Source organism: Chelonus insularis, unplaced genomic scaffold (assembly GCF_013357705.1).
Source record: "Chelonus insularis isolate UGA/USDA-ARS -01 unplaced genomic scaffold, ASM1335770v1 contig_3_pilon, whole genome shotgun sequence".
Lineage (NCBI taxonomy): Eukaryota > Metazoa > Arthropoda > Insecta > Hymenoptera > Braconidae > Chelonus > Chelonus insularis.
This window is the reverse complement of record NW_023276556.1, coordinates 2,589,315-2,609,891: the sequence shown is the minus strand read 5'-3', so window position 1 is coordinate 2,609,891 and position 20,577 is coordinate 2,589,315. Positions and strand designations below refer to the sequence as shown.

The 20,577-nt window shown below is 28.7% G+C and overlaps 1 protein-coding gene across 9 annotated transcripts; it reads right to left on the bottom strand.

The window, feature by feature from the left end:
- Positions 1-780: 780 nt before the first annotated feature.
- rdgB (retinal degeneration B) lies at positions 781-20,523 on the bottom strand. 9 transcript variants are annotated; one of them, XR_004690506.1, is made up of 17 exons: positions 20,205-20,326; positions 19,868-20,123; positions 11,903-12,020; positions 10,960-11,436; positions 9,663-9,780; positions 9,186-9,570; positions 8,928-9,103; positions 6,953-8,077; positions 6,721-6,867; positions 6,140-6,402; positions 5,892-6,000; positions 5,642-5,798; positions 5,406-5,555; positions 4,861-5,316; positions 4,325-4,777; positions 3,710-3,985; positions 2,072-2,208 (listed from the first exon to the last, which is right to left on the bottom strand). XR_004690506.1 is itself a non-coding variant. In XM_035085792.1 (16 exons), the coding sequence occupies exons 3-15, from the start codon at positions 11,978-11,980 to the stop codon at positions 4,366-4,368; spliced, it is 3,717 nt and encodes a 1,238-aa protein (XP_034941683.1). In that variant the 5' UTR covers positions 11,981-12,020; positions 19,868-20,123; positions 20,205-20,326; the 3' UTR covers positions 2,080-2,208; positions 4,325-4,365. The 9 variants fall into 9 exon arrangements, 6 of the variants coding, with proteins under 6 accessions (XP_034941680.1, XP_034941678.1, XP_034941679.1 ...); XR_004690505.1 differs by having other exon boundaries at positions 4,325-4,441; XR_004690507.1 differs by lacking the exon at positions 4,325-4,777.
- Between the last annotated feature and the right edge of the window lie 54 nt (positions 20,524-20,577).

Sequence of the window (20,577 nt, the reverse complement as noted above, 5' to 3'; positions counted from 1 at the left end):
CTACCGTTACGTCGTATACTAATAAACTTTATCTTCGCTAAATATTTACTTTCCAACCGTACCTAAGATTTTGGCTTATCTTTTTTATGTCTGTTTTAATTAATACTTTAATTAATTATTAACAACAAAAGAAAAGTATCAAACTAAGCACAACCTCATGTCATTTTCAAAGTTAACATAAAGAACGCCAAATTTTTTTTTTTTTTTAAATTATCCTTTTGAACAAAAAATTTATAATTTAGTTCTAATCATGTTACTATTACTAAGATAAGATAATAATTGCGATAAAAAATGAATTCTACTAAAATTAAGTGTACATTGGATAGATTTTAAAACACTATTCTGTGGTAATAAATAAAAATTATTGGCGCAATTTAAATTATTTTTAATGAATAATTACAAAAAAGGGATACAATAAATGTTTTACAGAATGAATAAAATATAATGAATATACTTCAATATACAATAAGTATAAGTAATTAAAATATTTGTTATATCATTGAATTTTTTCATAAATTTTTATGTCAAAACAATCAAGTTTTAAACTCATATACGTGTGTGTCACAGGAGATTATTCAGTAGACATTTTATTTAAAGCAATCACGATTCAACGTTATGCATTGTACGATCAGTTAAAATATATTTAACAATAATAATTATTTATTATACTCTTGATTGCTTATTCTATTAATCAAATAAATCTATTCTCTTATCTGATTAGTCTAAAACGTCTATTAATAATTAACATTTTAACTCATCGCACATTGTATAGTACTTATATACGTGTGTATTTATATATAATTATCTTATATACATTATGTTATATATCAATATACATAAACAATTTTTGCAACGCTGATTTCAGTTCGATATACTAACAAAAATATGATTTTTATCATCGTTTTAATACATAAAATACTTTGTGGTTGCACTTAAATATTATTATTTATGTTGATGTCATGTTTATTACAACCATAAAAATTTATCTCATTCTTACATTTGACTTTGTTAACACTTAAATATTCTTATTAATAACATTGTCTTTGATACATTAATGTATATCTATATCCATATCGAAATATGATTGTAAATACAGTTTAATTGCATCATAAGCGTTATCAGAGATTGAATTATTATATATAGCAATAATCACAGTCAAGTCTGCCCTAAATTACAGGCACCAAAGAATCGAATTTACAAATTATTTATAAATTTAAAAAAAAATTCCAAAGTATAGCTATTGTGTATTTTTGTATGAAAAATATATCTTTCCAAATAAATCACTCGAACACAATGATATGATATCTATGTATCTTCTAATGTCATGGCTTTTTATTCATTTGAACTTCTATGACGACTGAAATTAAAATGCAAACTTGACTATACTGCGTTTAAAATAATTAAAAATAATCCAATCATTCATGACATTATTAGTTTATCAATCATTACAATAATCAACACACATTAATTTTTTTAATTAAAATTTTTAACAACAAAGAAATCAGGTAACAGTATTCAACAATTCATTAATGTCTTTTTACAATTTATATCAATTTCAACCATGAATTATTAATGCTGTATTTATTATCATTATTGTTATTATTATTATTGTTATCATTATTATTTATAGTATCATTATTACTCTTGATATTTATTCTTATAATATTAGTTAATACTATTTTTTTACAATCGAACAATTGATTTTTTTCATTTTGAAAATATTTACTTCAACTTACCCGCATATGTTGCCTTTTGATGAATGACAAACATCATTTGTAAGTGACATAATCTTGATGATGAATACCTAGAATGTCTGTATAAAAAATAAACTATGCAATGGGCAGACCGGAGAATTGCTTAAGACATTGAGCTCTTAGATTTGAAATGTACTAATTCATCACATTGACTTCAATTTCACTTTCATATCATCAAATTGATCATATTTAAATTTAAATATTGAATAAATTATTGTTTCAAATGGATTAGTTTGTATACGATTGTAGAATGATGTTAAAATCTCACTGCCGTGATTCAAAGAATGAACGGCAGCGAGCAAATCGTCAAAGTTTATCAGGAGCCGTTGATTTTGATGATGGTGGTGAAGAAGGTCTTCTTGATGAGGGTCCAACACTTGTGCTTCTTTCAAGCTGCTCCGGCTTGCCCACAGATGCTGATTGTAAGATGGCACGCTTGGCTGTCCTAAAAGAACTAATGGACATTTTTTTTTTCGTTAATACATTCACAGTGATGGCTCTTTTCGGCACATTGTTACGACCATTTTCAACACATTAGTAGAAACCACTTAGTTCTTACAGCAATTTTAGCTGAATTTAAATGTCAAATATTGAATAATAAATTGACAAAAAAATCCTACCTTTACAAGTGATAATAAATTTCTAATATAATTGTTTTAAATATATTCACCATTTATTTCAATATTTTTCATAATAAATATTTCATTTGAAAAATTGAAAATTTCAGTAAACTTGTTATACGTTGTATTATTTGGTGATTAAATTTCGATAAAAATTCGTAAGTGATAAGCCATACAATATATTTCTATAACTTATCATTGATGATAAAAAATAATTTCCAAAAAATATTTCAAGTGTTAACTCATAATTTTTTATACTATTAAATTTCACTCAGATTTTTTTTTTTGTATTTAAAAATAAACTTTTATCGATTAAATTATTTCATAAAAATAGAGCGTTTCGAAAATGGCTCAGTATTTTGAAATAATATACCAAAAATAAATATCTTTTATACTGAATTAAATTTTGTGTGGCATAAACAAAGCAGCGGTGCAGCTTCCATAGCTTCTTAGCACTCGAATTGATCGAAATTGTTAGAATATAACAATGTACATAAAGCGGGGAACATTGAGGTGAAAGAATGAATGACAATCATTCAAATATAGTTTGGATGATCAATGATTTTTGAAGAATCTAAACATTTTTTTTTTTTTGGCGATGAGAATGAGAAGGTTAACGATAATAAGCGAGGGTAATTAATAAATATCTTGAAATACAAGCTGGAATAATTTACGAAGATGTTTTTATTTTGACAAGAGAGAGTTTAGTGTAAATGAATTTCCTGAGACACTATATCACACAAAATAGAAAAGCCAGACTTGATCGCTCAGCATTCACATCTAGAGAACGTGCAGGAGAGATGGGGGTTATTTAACGGCTCAGATAATTAAATTCGTGCAAGCAGCAGGTTCCACCTGTGGTCAATCTAGACAGCAGTTACAGCTCTAGTCCAGACTTTGAGAAATATACAGAGAAAAAACTTTTCTTTTTTACTTTAATTTTTTGTAATTTTTAAACTATTCATTATTTTAACAAGTTTCTATTTTAATTTTAACAGATTGTGGTTTTACTAGTTACTTCAGTTTAAATAATTATTCAAAAAAAAACCTTGTGAATAATCAATTTTGATGTAAATAATTAATTTCCAAAGTTTATGAAAAATATGCGGATAAATATTCTATTTATTTGAAGTGTCATAATCATTTCTTATAAACTTGTACCTCTAGTAAAAAGCTAAATCATTCAATTTAATTAATTAGAAATTTATCAAGTATTCAAAGAGCATATTTTCTTCAAAAGACTATCCCCAATTTATGAAAGGATCTTTTTTTTTCTTTGTATATTCACCTAAATCCCAACATAACTGTAATCATGAGTCGCAGTGAACTTTTTACCTGTCTCACTAAATACTGATCAACTGCCGATCTCACATATGGGAGTTGCTACGATGACACGATGATCATCAGGAAGCAAACAAATGTGAATTTTTATTGCCATGCCAACGATGTCTGATTGTTCGGAACCGTAATCGGGTGCAAATTCTGGATAATAGCATGGCTGACGACAAAAGGATTATTCTTATCGTGGAACGTGATGTTTGGTGCTCTTGTCGAGAGCAATTATGAGTAACATCGACTCGCGACAATGTGACACAACTTCAGAGCCGGTACCTGGAACCGAATAATGTCTTAAAACTAATCCTAATATTCCTGAAAATCTATCTAAAGGATAAAAAAAGCTCTTATCTTGCTAGAGCACATGACAAAAAGGTTGTATTATCAGCAGGAAGATATTTAGATACCTTAAGTAAATTTTCATTCCACCTTTTAGGATTTATACTCCTAATTGTCTACTAGATAATACTTATTGAAGTCGTGTGATAATTCTAGAGATATATCTGAAAGGATTGCTAGGACAATTTGTGTATTGTGATCGTTAGAGGGATCGAGTGCGATAGAAAGAGAGAAACGAGAGAAAGAGAGAGAGAGAGACAGGAGATAGATAATTACCAATGTGAGTGAATAAATTGTAGGTAGATAATAGACGTGTGTTAGATGTGGGTAAGGTAGACTTTCCGCTTTAAGTACACGTTGTTGCGAGCTGGTGAGTTGACCGCTTTCTCGTTACTGGAACAGAGCCAGGGCTCGTATTCGCGTACTGCAAAAACACCACCTACGACGCTTTCAGATGCATTAAAATGATGTAAACTATTGGTTCAATTCTGATAGGATTGCATGTCTTTGACAGTTTTTATTGACTTCTTTTTAAAACTTTTCAAACCTTTAAATTGATGTGAATGAAGTGATTTCAATTAATTGACAATTGATTTTGCAAAATTACATTGTAGTTTTACTTCAAGATTCTTTCATAATACTCTTGAAAAGAATAAATATTATAATTGAGTTCTAGACTAAGGAAAGTTTTCAGAATTATTTTTGAGACCTTTATCATCGCTCTGGTAACTAAAATATTAATTAAAGAAGTTTACATCATTTTTAATGTCATTCCTAAGTTTGAAAACTATAAAATTTTCAATAAAGTTTACCTTCTTCGACGTAACGATGAATTTAAACCCGGTAATCCAAATTGTCCTCGCGGAATAACCATTCTCGCATTTCCTTGAGCTGGTCTTGACCCACCATGGGCCTGAAGTTGACTCAAATGCGCTGCATATCCTTCTGTTAATATTGTTGCAAGAGCTTGTTGCTTCTTAGATACCTTTCCAACAATTATTATTTGCTTTGGCTTCAAATTTATTGCAGTATAAACGGCAATATCTTTGCTGCTACCATAAGCTTGATGGATTATAACTTTATGCTCTTGTATAAGGTTATTAAGGTAGGCAGCCTTGTGACCTAGAGGATCCGTTGATAATCCATCAGCAAAGGAAACAAGCCCATAAGGAAAGTTATGTTGAGATAGCCAAGATACAACTTTTTGTTGCTGCATATCTGGTCTCGCTGTGATATAGATGATAAGGTATCCAAGTTCTTGCCAATGTCTAATTATGTAAAGACCGATAATAAATGTTTTAAAGAGTCAAAGATTGTACAAAAGACAATTTAACAACGCAATTTATAACTTTATTACCTCACGACATCAACAGCACCTGCACGTACTTTGGGATCTCTTCCGGTAACCGACATACTTGCTGTAAATGAACCATCTATACTGAATACCACACATTCCGTGTTTGGCGGTATCACAGCCATGAAAAAGTCAACTGATGTATGATCTCCCCTAAAAAATTGTTCAACCATTTATTTTAACTGAGAAGTCGAGAGATTTATTAGAAGAAGCATTTTCAAGTAATCAACATTATTTACCGCACGACCATTTTAATAGGGTAGAGACCATAAGAAAGAGCTTTTTCATCGGGAATGCGATAAGTAATTCGCCCATTTTTATCAGTCACTTCAGTAGACAAGTAAGTCCACTCTCCTGCAGGTGCGTCTTTCATCACGTGAATATCAACTTTTTCTCCTAGATAAAAAAATTACAGTTTGACATAATGATCAATATTGAACGCATTTTTTTTCTATTTAACAAAACAACTATTTATCAATAATCACCCACCTGTCAGAGCAATCACGTCTATGGGACTGTACATGAATCGAGCGATCAATATCTGTGGCGCACCTTCCCTTACAATGACGTCGTTGGCTCTATGATTTGCTGCGACATTCTAGAAATACAAGAAATACAAATCAACTCATTGATGGTATTCTTTAATGTGTAAATGTATGTATTCACATTTTTATTAGTTTTTTTTTTTAATCATTTTCTTTTAATTAAATATTTTTTAGTGTAATAGCAAGACTTACCTTGAGCTTAACTGATGTACGTTTTTTATTCCACTTTTCTCGTGGTTGACCTGGACGGAAGCAAGCAAGCTCCTTTTCCTCTCCAGCAAGCATCGGCAAATCAAACCTTCCAATTTGTCGTAATATGAATGCAATCACATCTGATGATTCCCAGTAGCTCGCATGGAATAAATGAGGTAATGCGTTGGTGGGAAAATTGGCTAAACCTTCAGGACAATACAGGGCGTAATCAATCCTTTTGCTCCCCCACCACTTCTGGGTCACTGGCAACAATTCAATTAGTAATGATATTAATTATTAATTGCATCTTAATTAACTAAGTCAATTGTGTTCACAATAATGGTATAAATGGATCACTTGATGTACTAATTTCATCCCTTTATAATCATAACTCAATTTACTTAATAGTATATTAATTCATCTCTAATAATTGGATATATAATATTAATAGCAAATAAACTTCTGTAAATAACATTTTACAATTATCTGTTATCAAAGTTAATAGAATATGTTAAAATGAAGAAGCTTTTTATTTGATGTTAATCTAAATTTATTCTAAAAACGATTAAATGTTAACTTACACGAAGACGCTGCTTGAAGTGGAACATTATCAATAAGACCAGACATTGTACTTTGAATCGATATATCAGACATTCTTCTTAGATGTGGTGTGCTTGAAGTATTTAATCCATCAGTAAATAATTGCGGATTCGTTTGGATAGCTTCTACTATAAATAAAAAAAAAATCGATAAACATTTAATTCTTCTTCACTAACTTAAAAATGAAGATCTCAATAAATCAGTAGTGCTTACGTAAGTGATAAGGTTGACCATTGCCAAGAGGATATTTTTGATATCTCGCAACATTGACTGGAGGTAACTGAGAAAATCTAGCTGAAATAAGCGGCTCTAATCTTGCAGCTACTGGATCAGTCGGATGGAAGAGATTGTAGACTTGATTTACAAAAGGTCTTGAAATATTGCCGGATCTTTCATTGCTTGATGAAACTTTTCTGTATGCTAGAACTAATGCCAATGGGCTTCCAAACATGAAGAATTCACTAACGTCAAAATCTAATTTGCATTGAGAACATTCACTAGTTGAGGATGATCTTCTTCTGGGAGAAGGCGCTGAAAGATGCTTATCATCTCCATTATTCTCACCAGTATTGTCAGTCTCCAAAATACTATTCTCACTATCATGTCTCGACTGGTATTGAACTGTTCGACAGAGAGCATCATAAGTTAAAATAGACCCGACAGAATCTCCAACTAAGGAGACTTGACCAGCAAATCCTCGGCCTTCTTCACTCTTCAAAAATTCTGCATAGGCTTGATTGGCTCCTGTAATGACCTTGGATATGGCATCCTGATATTCTGGGTTGGAACAAGCAAGTAATGGAATTGCACCGATTGGAATGGTGTCATGGGTAATATGTGGAGCATCTACACACGATGGAGAAACGTCAAAACTGTATGGACTAAGACTTGAAAGAATCCCAAGGCCTTCAGTACATATAGATGGACAAGAAACAAGTCTTACTGCAATATGGCCGACCATACTCGGATAATGCTGTCTCATTACTGATTCAAAGGCACCCCTGAAGGTTGTTATATCTGACTTTTTGGCTGTCAAGTCCACATTGGCATCTAGAACACTACCGGCATGCATGACAATAAGTAAAACCGTTATTCGGCATGGCTGATGAGTCGGTGAATGCTGCGGAGATGCTGGACACGATAAATCAATGCTTGCTGATGTATGAATGTGAAGTCTTCTACTACTACGCTCACTGGCTACACGTTGTAAATACGTATGAGAAAAAATACTGTCTTTTTTCTCATCCATGGCTGCTGTAGGAGATATTGAGTCTTCTTTTTCAGTCAAAAGGTCCAAAGAACTCCATTTCGCTAAAGATGTATTGTCCCCAAAGTCCTCTATATAAATAAATATAAAATATTAGCTTCAGTAAAAGTTGGAAAATTCTGCGCATTTTAAGGGACATAAATTTTTTGTATCAAATTATTCATAATTGAATCTAAAAAGTTTTTTATCGTAAGAGTTCATTACTGATAAACTTAAACATCAATATTTAAAGAGAATGTTTTAAGGTAAAATTGCTGCTTTTTTCTATAAAATATTTTCATCACATTAGCTGGATAGAAATGGTAAAACATTTCAACTAAAATACTGAAAAAAGTTTGTTTCAATATTTCTTAAAAAATGAAATTAGTAATTATCTTACTAAAAGTTAAAATAAAAAAAAAGCATATCTTAAAGAATAGGTATGTTTATAAAAAAATTTAGATTCAACTCTTTAATAATAAGCCAAAAAATAGACGACTCATTATAAACAATTACGAAGAGATGCAATGTTGTAGTAAGGTCTATATTCTAGTTTTCTTTATTTAGTACGATAAATAATTAGCTCCCACTTAGGCTTGTGCTTTCGTGCAACTTCAATTCTCTAATTGACCTACCTGTGCGTATTACGGGTATAATAATCCCAGCAGCTATATTGAGTGTGCATCAAAAACACAAATAGAAAAAAAAAGCCATAAAACATCCAGCAGGCAATACTAAAGAATTTTTCGTGCTATTATTTATCAATCAATTTATATGTTCTATTCATGCTAGTCATTGAGTCTATAACATCGTTCAACCGAATTATTTAATCGTATCAAGTGGAATAAATCGACATTATCGATTACTGTCTGACTAACAAGTGCCATGCTTTTGGCTGAAATTATTACATTATTCCAATGAGTTAGTTCTTAAATAATATACCTTGACAGTCGAAAAATTCATCTTCACTACCAGACTCTGATTCGCGAACAATACTCTCCATCCGCCAATTAGCTATTTGAATATCAAAACTTTTTGCAGAACTTGGAGAATGAAGGATATGATTTGTATGTTTCCAGTGTTTTTTAACTTCAGGTTTTTCATCAGATGTATGTGATCTGTAAGTTACCGAAATAAATTAAATGTTTTATTTGACTTCATTTGGTGATAAAGAAAGAAAAGAATAGATTCGAATTTTACCTAGTTGGTGGTAAAACTGTAGTAGGAGAATCTTCAGGGCTGATATCAGCTTCAGAATTATTGGTACTAATAACTGGAATTTCAGAAGGCTTACGAATGGACGGAGGACTCTGAAGATCTTCATTTTTCTCAATACTACCAAGCGTAGCAGCTAGAGTTTTAGCAACATCATTATCTTGAGGTGTTGGAGCAGATGTATTCGCTTCCCCATTTTTATCCTCATATCCATCAACTTCTTCACCAGTTTCAGCAGCAGCCATTTTTCTTTGTAATGCAAGTTGTGTTTGTCTTTCGATTTCCCTAATGTCATCCATTGTCAAACCAATCCATTCATCTTGCCATGCCCACGCTTGTCGATGTGCTCTTAACATCGTTTTCCGTAGGGCTACAACAATAGTAGATAGATGATAACATTATTAATTCTTTTTCAACAAGAAATAAATTATAAAAAGCATCTTTAAGTGTTCATATACTGACCCACATCTTGAATAAACTTTTCCAGTTTAGTCTGCATGCCCCAGTAACGGAACTCGACCCTACAAAGCTTGTAAGCACACATGAGTGACTTTCCTGAAGGTGTAGGCTGTTGTTTTCCCTGTGATAATCATTGTTAAAAATTAGTCAATTATAAAAGTGGTTAGTGAATTTTTTGTTTATAGGTAGCTACTCATAAGCTACGTTACAAGAAATAATTTTCAATAATTATTTACAAAAAGCTTAGACGAGATCGATAATAAGAGCATTATCTCTGTAAATAACGACTGACTTTTTTTAAAAGTTAAATATAATGAACGTTTACAGAACAATTATTGATGCAGCATCATGCTTAATGAAGCATATTATTAGTGTTTACCACAAATAATTATCCCCATTAATATTTATTAACATTATTATTTATTTTATTTTCAAAAAAAATATGACTATATTATCTTTCAATTATTATAGTGATTACTATTCAACAGAATTGAGCTGTTACTTAAAACTAAAATCAATAAGTTTGTTTAGATAGTAAAAAGTATTTGTTGTTTTTTTATGTTGTTATTTTATTATTCCATAATTAAGCATCTTTAATCAATAAATAGTTTTCAAATTACGTTGTCATACTCAGTTTTTTTAACTATACATTATCCGCAAAGCTTTCGAAGCTTATTTTATGATTTAAACATTATTTAAGAGTTTTTTTTTACTATTATTTGAAGACTTGCTCTTTTGTAGCAAATAATTCTTACAGTAATTCTAATAATAATACATATTCTAATATAAAACCAAGACGTTTATAGCATTCAAACAATTTATGCTATTAATGTAGTAAAAAAAACTTACTAGAAAGTTTCTTTATCATTTTATAGATTAATAATAAACGTACTTTATAACTTATTTTTTTTCTCGAGATTAATTCAAGTTTTACTAAAATAACCTCACGTGTTAAGAACAAATTAAATTATTATTTCAATGTAGGGTGTATAATATCTTTCATACTAAATGTTAGTTCTGTTAGCACAAAAAGCGTCGTTCATTGACTAGTATTATTAATGATCAAAATTTCGATAAGCATTACAACAATAATTTTTCACTGTTGCTTGAACATATATTGATTTATCCATTTGTTTTTTGATAATTATAAATCACATTAATTGAAATATTCTGTTAGTATAGTTATTATTATAATTATTATTACTCAAAATGTATTTGAAGTAATCAGATTGTAAATTGGAATAGATTTAATTAATATTTCATCGACTAACATCATTATTTCTATTTAATATATTCTTACTTTTACATCATTCCAATACTCCTCTAGCCATGAGTCATTAAGTGGTCCTCTACCAGTCTTTTGCGAAACGTATAATTTAGGATCTTCTTCTTTAACATAATCTGCTCCAAACAACTGATCCTTAACAACATCAATAACATCAACAATGCGGTTGCGTAAGTCGCTTCCTGAAAGCTTGAAAACATTCTCTTGATGTCCATTATCAGGGAAATAATATGTTTCAATTTCTACTGAAAACTTTTCAACAAAAGGACAAGTGTATCTGGTTTTGGTATATGGATAAGCATTCCAAGCTTCTTCTTTTGCTGTTAAAGCGGACTTTGGCAGTAAACTTTTAAACCAACCAGGAAGATGACTACCAACATGATAGATTTTATGAGTATATTGTCCACTTCCACCAGGACCATCAGTGTAGGGCTCATTAACGATTATTTCAACACCACTTCCAACGCCTTTACTTTCTTCTCTCGACTTTTTCTATAGTACAACAATAAAATTTTATTATTATTTTCATGTACAACACGACATCTAATTTTATACTAATGAAAGCAATAAAAAAAGTCATGTAAACATAATAATATAGTGTGACAATAATAGTAAATAAAGTTATATAAACATAACAAGTTTCATAATGAATAATATATATTGATAAAAATAATCATAAGTGAAATTTTTTTTGCAACAGTATCAAGTTTTTGTTTATAATAAAGTTATTTTCAAGATGAAAGGATCTCAAATTATATAAAAACAATAGACAAAAAACCATTCTGATTTAAAAAAATGATTAAAAAAATTTCAACCAAGAGGTAGAATAATTACATCTAAATCAATTAAATATTAATAGATATTGCGTAAGTGTATGAAAATTGTTATATTGATTCACTCGTTAAATAATGAATAAATGAAATAAAATATTCGAAATAATATCATCAAATGTACTTACAGCTATCATATAAAGCTGAGCAATACGATACTCCTCTACTGTTAGAGGAAGTGGAATTCTGTACTCTTTAATGAGCATTGTTCTTCACGTATACTGTGCTTCTATCAGTCTCGCATCTCTGTAAAACATTAAGAATAATCGGTATTAATAAAAATAGCAATACTAGGGAAAAAATTTTATAAAAGAATTTATAGGTATGAAGAAGCTCGTCAAGTGCATTAGCCGTATCTCAACTAGTTTCCATAAGCGCTCTTTCACTCGATATTTTTTTTTTAAATCTGTCTCACCTTGTCCTATAATTTAAGATACAAATTGATCGTCTACAATTGTATTATTTTAATTAAAACACAAAAATAATTCATATTAATTCATACTTTTATATGAATTGTCATTGATACCAGTGATGACTTTGAATCATTCATGGAATGTTATTCTTAACAATGTATACATTTTTTTTTCTTTAATTATCATAAGTTATGAAATATTTAGATTTATTTAAATTATAAAAAGTTTTTTAAACAATAAAATATTTTAAATCTCTTTTTGTATCAAAAAGATCTTTAGAATTGACACAACATGAAAATGTTGCTCAACATATTTACTTATCAAGAAAACATTAAAAAAAAATAATAAAAACACTAACCGTCTAAATCATTTGTATACAAGAGTACTAAACAAATATACCGATTTAAAAAACCAACCGACTAGTCAACACCAGATTGTAGTAAGCACAAAGATTAATAAAAGGTAAACGAAATCATTTTAGTTCTTTCCTGATCGAAGACAACCTCGCAATTGGCGAGTATCGCGCGTCTTATCCTCAACCCTCATGCCTTTGACATTGCGCTTGCGCCAGAATATCCCTTATACATTTTGCCTGCTTTTCCCCTTTCTAGGTACCCTGGACAGCTAAAACCTCATAGGTTTCAACTATAACTCTTGATGACAAAAGCTACCTCAGTTTACTAATAATCTGTACGGATGAAAATGACATTGTGAAGAAATCTTAAAAGTACAAGCAATATTTTCTAGGAAATGTTAATAATCAACAAATAACTATTTCACCTGGAGAATTGCTTGTCTTTCTATTGATCGTAGCTTGCATTCGCGCAGATGCACTACGAAAGGACCAAATATTTATACGAGTATGAGTTGATAGACAGAGGAATTGGCCAGGTAGAGAGCTACATCTGGGTTTATAAACATTTTTCCATAAGTTCAATTTACTTAATTACTCATTAAAATAATTTATAATCATCACTGTTCCTATAGTCTTATTTATTCTCAAGGTTAATTAAAAAAAATTTTTATTTTTCATTATTAAAAGTAGAATTCAATATATTTTTATTTCTTGCTAATTTATTAAACCAGTTTTGATTTAATTAAATATTTAATGGTCTTCTCTTATCATGGGAAAAATGTTAAATAATAAAGTTGAGTATCTGAAATAGCTTCTGTCGATTTACTGGAAAATTCATTGGAAAAGTTTAGAGAAAGTAATGATTTCTGAAAAAAACAACTCTCGAGAGAAATTTAAAAATCAATCTAAGTATATCTTATTGTAATTTTTATTTACTTGGATAACTTTTAATTCAATTACACTCAATGTATTATCGATCAGTGATTTTATATCAAATTGCTTGATAATTATCTTCACAGTAGTCATTTGAAATGTCTGTGTTTACTTCAACTTTTTCACCGACATTAATGGTTTTTATTTTCTTGTTGTTGAATTAAATTCATTTGTCTTTTGAAGCGTCAACTTAAGAAAGATAAATATCAGATGTATTAATAGTGATATTTAGAGACTGTTAAATTCGCAGATTCAACCGAACTTAATTAGCTAAGATAAATATAAAAACATGCTTTTTTTGCTTTTTGAATCATGAAAGATAGTCTCAAGTTTTGAATAGAATTTTCCGGAATTTATTCAGCCTACAATGAATTCTTAATATTTATATTGAAGAAAAAATGTTACAACATTTAGCAAAGTTTTTATGCTTTAACTTTTTTGTTTAAGAGAGTAGTTGTTTCATCTTTTCAGTTTGTTACAAAGTTCATTTATTTATTATAGAAAATAATTTTATATAAAAATACCATACAGTATTATTTATGAACTACTATTTGTTATGAATAAAGTAAATTGATCATTTCTTATATAATCGATTAACTTGAATAAATGTAGTAGTGTGTGAATTATTATTTATAAAATGTAAATTACTAAAACGGAATGGAGTATTTATCGAGCTTTCATGGATTACTTTTAGTAACAGTGAAAAAACTTTATGGAATTTTTAAACAAAAAAATTTCTTAGTTTAATGTTTTTTATTTCATTGAGATATAATTAATCGAAGTATTTATTATCAGTCGATATTAATGCCTATAAATTATTAATGGAACTGACCTTGATAAATCTACAAGTTTTTCAATCATTTTGAGCTTCATTAATCCCAGAAGGCTGATTCCCAAAAAGTGATAATAACATGAAATAAATATTCATGATGTAAATTAACATATCTGACTAATTGATGTCATTTATCTGAATAATCGATTAAATTAAAAAAATTATATTCAAGACATCTGGATTGTTATCAAGAAAATTTTTGATAAAAATACTCCATTTGATATGGTTCTACTGAATAGTAGTCTGATGCACCTTGGAGTTGAAACATTAAACAAAACTTGAATATTCCAAGTAAAAACGTTCAGGAAATCATTATTTTTGAATTCCGTATCCAGCAAATGATGAAAATTTTTTTTTATTTTTTAAAAAAATGAATAAAATATCGCAAAAGTTTATGTAATACATTAAAATAAATCAGAATAAATATATTTACTTTAATGTAGTAATTCTTTTACTCCAAATCTCATACTTTTGATTAAAATTTTTTAGCGAATGTAACTGGTTTAATTTTTTTCAATGCATAGTCACAGTAATAAAAGCATGGATTCATTTAATTTCCTGGGGAACCCAGAAAAGTCCATAATTAAATTTGACGACCAATGTACAACTTTTTTAAACTAAATTGATTGAGTACTGGTACTTTTTCCATTATCTGCATTGAAATTCTTAGTTGTCAAATATATATTACTTTTTTATTCAAAATTAAAAAATAAAACTAAAAAAGATCCAGTAGTAAACTAGGTGTATTTAACCTATTGTTTATATATTCTACTGAATTTAATAAAAAAAACGTCAAATTTATGAAAAAATTAATTCATGAAAAGAACCCCTGAAATTTTATTGTTGGAAAAATCGAACTTTTTTTTTAGTAAAAAGAAGAAATTCTAATTCCGACCATTTTCAGAATAATTGTTTGATTTTATCTAGGAAGATTATCTTCACCCTTATTTGATGAATATTTGACAAAAAATCTTTCAGCGCTAAAATTGATAGAATTTTTAATTAAAAACCATTTCAACATTAATTCTATAAAATATCTTTATCTGTTTACTTTTCAAAATTGTGAAAGATTCGTGTTTAAATAAATGAAAAATTTATGATAATATTTTTAATGTTTGACTATCTCTTATTGAATTAGACATTTATTGTTATATTGAAGAATATACCAAAATAGTAAACAGCAAAATAACCAATGAAAGATGTCTACAAAGTGAGAAGTACAAAGATTAAGGTTCATTGAATCCTGTATAATGTCGAGTCATACTTGAATAGTTCAAGTTGATCGTATTTTCATTTGATCTATAGATCATATAAAGGATGATGAGACTTATCAAGCTAAATCAAATGTTTTCCGATGAGCCTTCAGAGAGATTGGTATAAAAGAAAGTATATTAATCGACCTTCTGTCTAAGGAAAGCCTTTAACAGAGGGTTAGAAAAGCTTGCGCGACAACCTTTGACATTTCAAGTGGATGGGTCGAAGGCACTCATATCTCGCACTTTGCTTGCTTATCCACATTCACAAACTATTCTCTTTCTCTGATTTTTTTGACCTTTAAATTACTTTCCAAAAGTCTTCGTGGCATTTAATAACACAAATAAATTATTAATTTTATAACACTTTCATTATTTTGCAATGAAAGGATAATCATTGTTTTATTTATAACTTTAATCTTGAATTTACTTTAATACATGATATAATAATCCCAACGTCATTAAAAAATTAAAATTTACAGTGATAATTAATTTTTAGGGAAATTTTTAACAAATTTATGTACATTAACATCAAGATTACTTGAATTAAATTTTTCTTAAATTTTCTAGTTAATTAGATTTTTAAAATCTCTTGCTTTATCATTAAGATAAAGAGACTTATTTATAAAAATGTTAAAAACTCATTTTTAACTAATTATATTTTATATTGCGATAAAACAGTAACAATAATTATAATAATATTTACTTTAGATATATTCATTTAAATAAATTAAAAGATGCATTGAAATAACAACTTGGTAATTATTTGATGTAATTTATTTGAAAGTTATATGATATGGATTCGCCACAAAAATACATCATATGTGAGTTATTTATAACAAGTTGATAAACTTAATATCAGATATTCATAGTGATAATGCTATATAAAGTAAACTCAAGCTCGAACCAAAAGTCAGCCTTTGTTATTCAATATAATATGAGTGGTGAGAGAGAAACGTTGAGTGCTCCAATATGAAAAGCTCACTCTCAGCTAAAGAAGACCATTGGCGACTCAACTATACTAATAGACAATAGATGAACTGCTGTACTATTTATTCACATTACATCAAGCTGAACTAAAACTAATAATAAACGCAAATATACAGGGTGTTCAATAGGAATGAACTTGTCTCCCCTTCCTCTCTAACATCCTACTGAACTCTATGGTACAGAAATACGTCTTTAAGGGCTGTCAATTTTATTCTAGCTGTATTTAGGAGCAGATGAATTTCTTGAAAATTAGTGAGCTAACTATTGAAGAAAAAATGTTTCTCATGGAATGTTATTATTTAAAAGGAAAAATTTCTAATAAAACATTTACAGGTTTCCGTGCAAGTAAAAAAGTTGGAAGCTACTCTTCGAAGGTAAAAATCGATTTTTTTGTATCTTGTAATGTTTGTACTGAGTCAGATCTATGACATTATTTTTCGAAAGTTTTTTTCCCATTCTTTAGCAGTTATTGATGATTTTAAAGAATATGGAACATTACAGGACCGTAGAAAAAAATCTCCAGGTCCGTCCACCTCGGTAACTACAGAGAAAACAGTTAATCAAGTTAAAAAATATTTTGAAAAAAATCCTTATTCTATAATCCGTAAGGCTGCTCAAGCCTGGAAAATAAGTGAATCTTTACTGCACATATTAAAAGATAACAAAGATCAATTATTAACCGAACGTGCTATGAAAACATGGATAGAGTTCTGTAACGAATTGTTGCAAATATTAGAATATGAATATCATAGAAATATGAATTGAGTGAAAAACGAGTAATATTTTCTGTTGAAGTACATTTTTTTCTTTTTGGAGTTCAGAGAATCTTGAAGTTGTAGTGGCAAGGTTTCTCTTCATCCTTTAAACGTAACGGTATAGGTAGCTATTTCAATGAAAGAAATCTGCTTGGACTTCTTTGAATCTACCGTCATCGGAGAATGATATAAAGAGATGTCAGAGACAGAATTCTTTCCTTATGCAAAGAAAAAACATCTTGCTAAGAATGATTATTTTATGCAAGACGGAGCAGTACCACATTGAATACGAGAAGTCTTCGCAACCATCAATAAAGATCATAAGGATCGAGTTATTGGTTTTGAATATCCTCGGTTTATTAAGGGAACCGGGATAGAATGGCCTCCTTATTCACCTGATCTTATTCCTTGTTATTTTTTTGTGGAGTTACATCAAAGATCATTATTATGAAAATAACCCGAAAACTATAAGTGATTTGATTAACGAAATAAGAATGACTGTCAATGATATTTCGCAGAAAACTGTAAAAGACGTTTTCAATAGTTTTATAAAACGAATACTGTTTTTAAAGATTCAAACGATTCACATTTCGAAAATATATGCAATTGATGCTGACATTTTTTTGTATTTTTATTTACCGCATAATTTGTCTGTAATTAATGGATACAAAATAAAATTGACCACTCTCTCCGATTGAACAGAAAAGTCATTGATTTTATTCCTTCACTTATTGGAAAATACCAACTAATTAGTTTTCACATGTTCTTATTGCGCATCCTGTACAATGAAAAGAAATATTTAATTGATCGTAGCACTATATTTTATCTTCAATTACTAGTAGCACTATTTTAAATATCCGGAACTGATAAAAAAAATTGAAATTAAACTCGAGATTAAAGTATAAGTAATAGAACTCCCTTTTAAATCATAAAACTTGGTCATAAAATTAGAAATTTTGTTAAAGCCACGTAATCATAAAATTTCATAAGATTTTCATATAAAAATGTAAAAGAAAATTTATTCCAATTCAATACTACACAGAAATAGAATAATAATAATGTTGTATAAATAATAGTTTTTCCTTCTTAGTATTTCATATTCAATTAGTTACTAGAAAAATGACATTCATTTTTTTCCAACTTTACATGTACAATCAGAGTAATGACATAATTTTGTTCAATGCATGTAGGGAACAATTATAAAATTCACTAAAATATAAAACTTTTTTTAGCATATTAAATCTTGAATATGATATATGGAGGAAAATATCACAGTTCACTGATTTTTCGAAAACTCTCATGTTAGTAATAGTAACTTTCAACATTGATTTAATATCAATCTACCGCCGATGACGTCATTTAGATAAAGATAGAGAGGTTTCTGACGTCAGAGGATGTAAAATTGAAGAGGATATTTAGTAATGTAATAGTAAAATATTAAAAAAAAAGTAATAAAACGTAATACGGTAATAGCAATAAAAATTTAATACTCTATCACAAACTTGATTAAAATAATTATCTATTTTTAGTTGGGAAATTTTATTACAATAATGTTGCATATAATTTTCTTCTGAAAATTCCATCATGTTATCTTCTCAGAAAATACGAGAATTGTTTTGTTCAATCAAATGCAAGATTCAAATTTAAATATAGAAGAGAAAAATAAACAAACAAATTCAACTGAAAGTTTATAGAGAACATTAGAATTTAAAAGAGATAAGAGTCTTTAAAAATAGTTTTAAAAGATCAAAAAGCAACATTTAAATGTCAAAAGCTTGAAAAAAAAAACGAATAATTTAAACAATTTTATGATCGGAATAAGTAGAATTAAATTAATTATATAATTAAATTCTGCCTATTTAAATCATAAAAGTTAAATCTTGGCCGTTACACAAATAAACAGTGTTTTGGAGTAGATAATATTTACCAATTTTACGAATAATGGATCTTTTGTTTATCCAAAATTGTTGGAATATAATGAAGCTTATCAAAATACCTAAAAGGTTTTTGAAAATTTTTCTATCTAAAGGTCAAGGACGTGAAAAAAAATTTTTTAAATTGAAAATCAATTAAATAAAAATTTTTGGCAATAAGTTATTTGTATCATGCAAAATAAAGTTATTTAAAATGCTTGGATAATATAATTATATCCAAAATTACTGAGTTTTTTTTAACAATTCTAGAACACATATATTCACATAAAAATTAACTGTATGTAGATTAAAAGGTGTTTATTTGTTGAAATGTAAATGTAGGGTTTCACAAAAATCCTGTTTCAGTCTTCTCGAGTAACAGACATCCAAATCTTAAAGTGTCAAGGACACGCAACGCTCTGAAAAAATTCATAACTGCATACTAATCAAATTACTACTTACTAACGTGTAATTTTTTTTTTTTTTTTGGTTATACAATGACTCTCAGTGAAATACCGGATATTTAAATTTATTATATCGATATATTCATATTCACATGTTCATTTTATATATTATATCTTCATAAATAGAAATTTGTTTTCTGTTTATCTACACATATATATATATCAAGAAAATTTAAGATACATACATACTTATTATATTATCCTGCATTTACGTGTTAATTAATTGACTTCTTCCGATGTGTCACGCATTTCCTTCACTTGGCTTTGCTTCAAGACACGATTTAAAGTGCAAACAACACAATTATCTAATTTAAAGTCCTTCACACTCATTTAAGAACGCTATTCCTCAACTCATCTGACGTTCTCCCCCTCACGTTTGTGGTTGCTCCTTTGTTCTGTCTCATTTCTACGCACAGTAGCCGCTTAAGCATCTTCATTTATCTGCGCAGGTCAAAAAAATGGCGGTACAGCTTTAATAAATTTAAACATAACCTCTCGCCTTATCAACAAAAGTCTGTTCACCTTTGAACAGCTATTTAACCTTAATAATAACTTGAATATTATCTTTTTTTTAGTATTTGGATTTCTCTGTAAACATCAACAAATCATAAATCACAGAGAATTTTAATTAAATACTGAAAAACAAGGTAACTATTTTTTCTTGCGCAAGTCATAGAAAACGGCGGTAAGTGTGAAAGAAATTTAAAGAAGAACTTTAATTTTATATTTATCTTTTTAATTATTCATATAAGTTAAGATAGAATAGTATACTTATTCTATATCCAAAATTTTAACATTTTTAATTGTAATTTAACAAATTTGCAAAGCTTCAATATGAAACTGATTGATAACGAGTTATGAAAACATAAGTATGGTCACCTAGTGGATGATTACC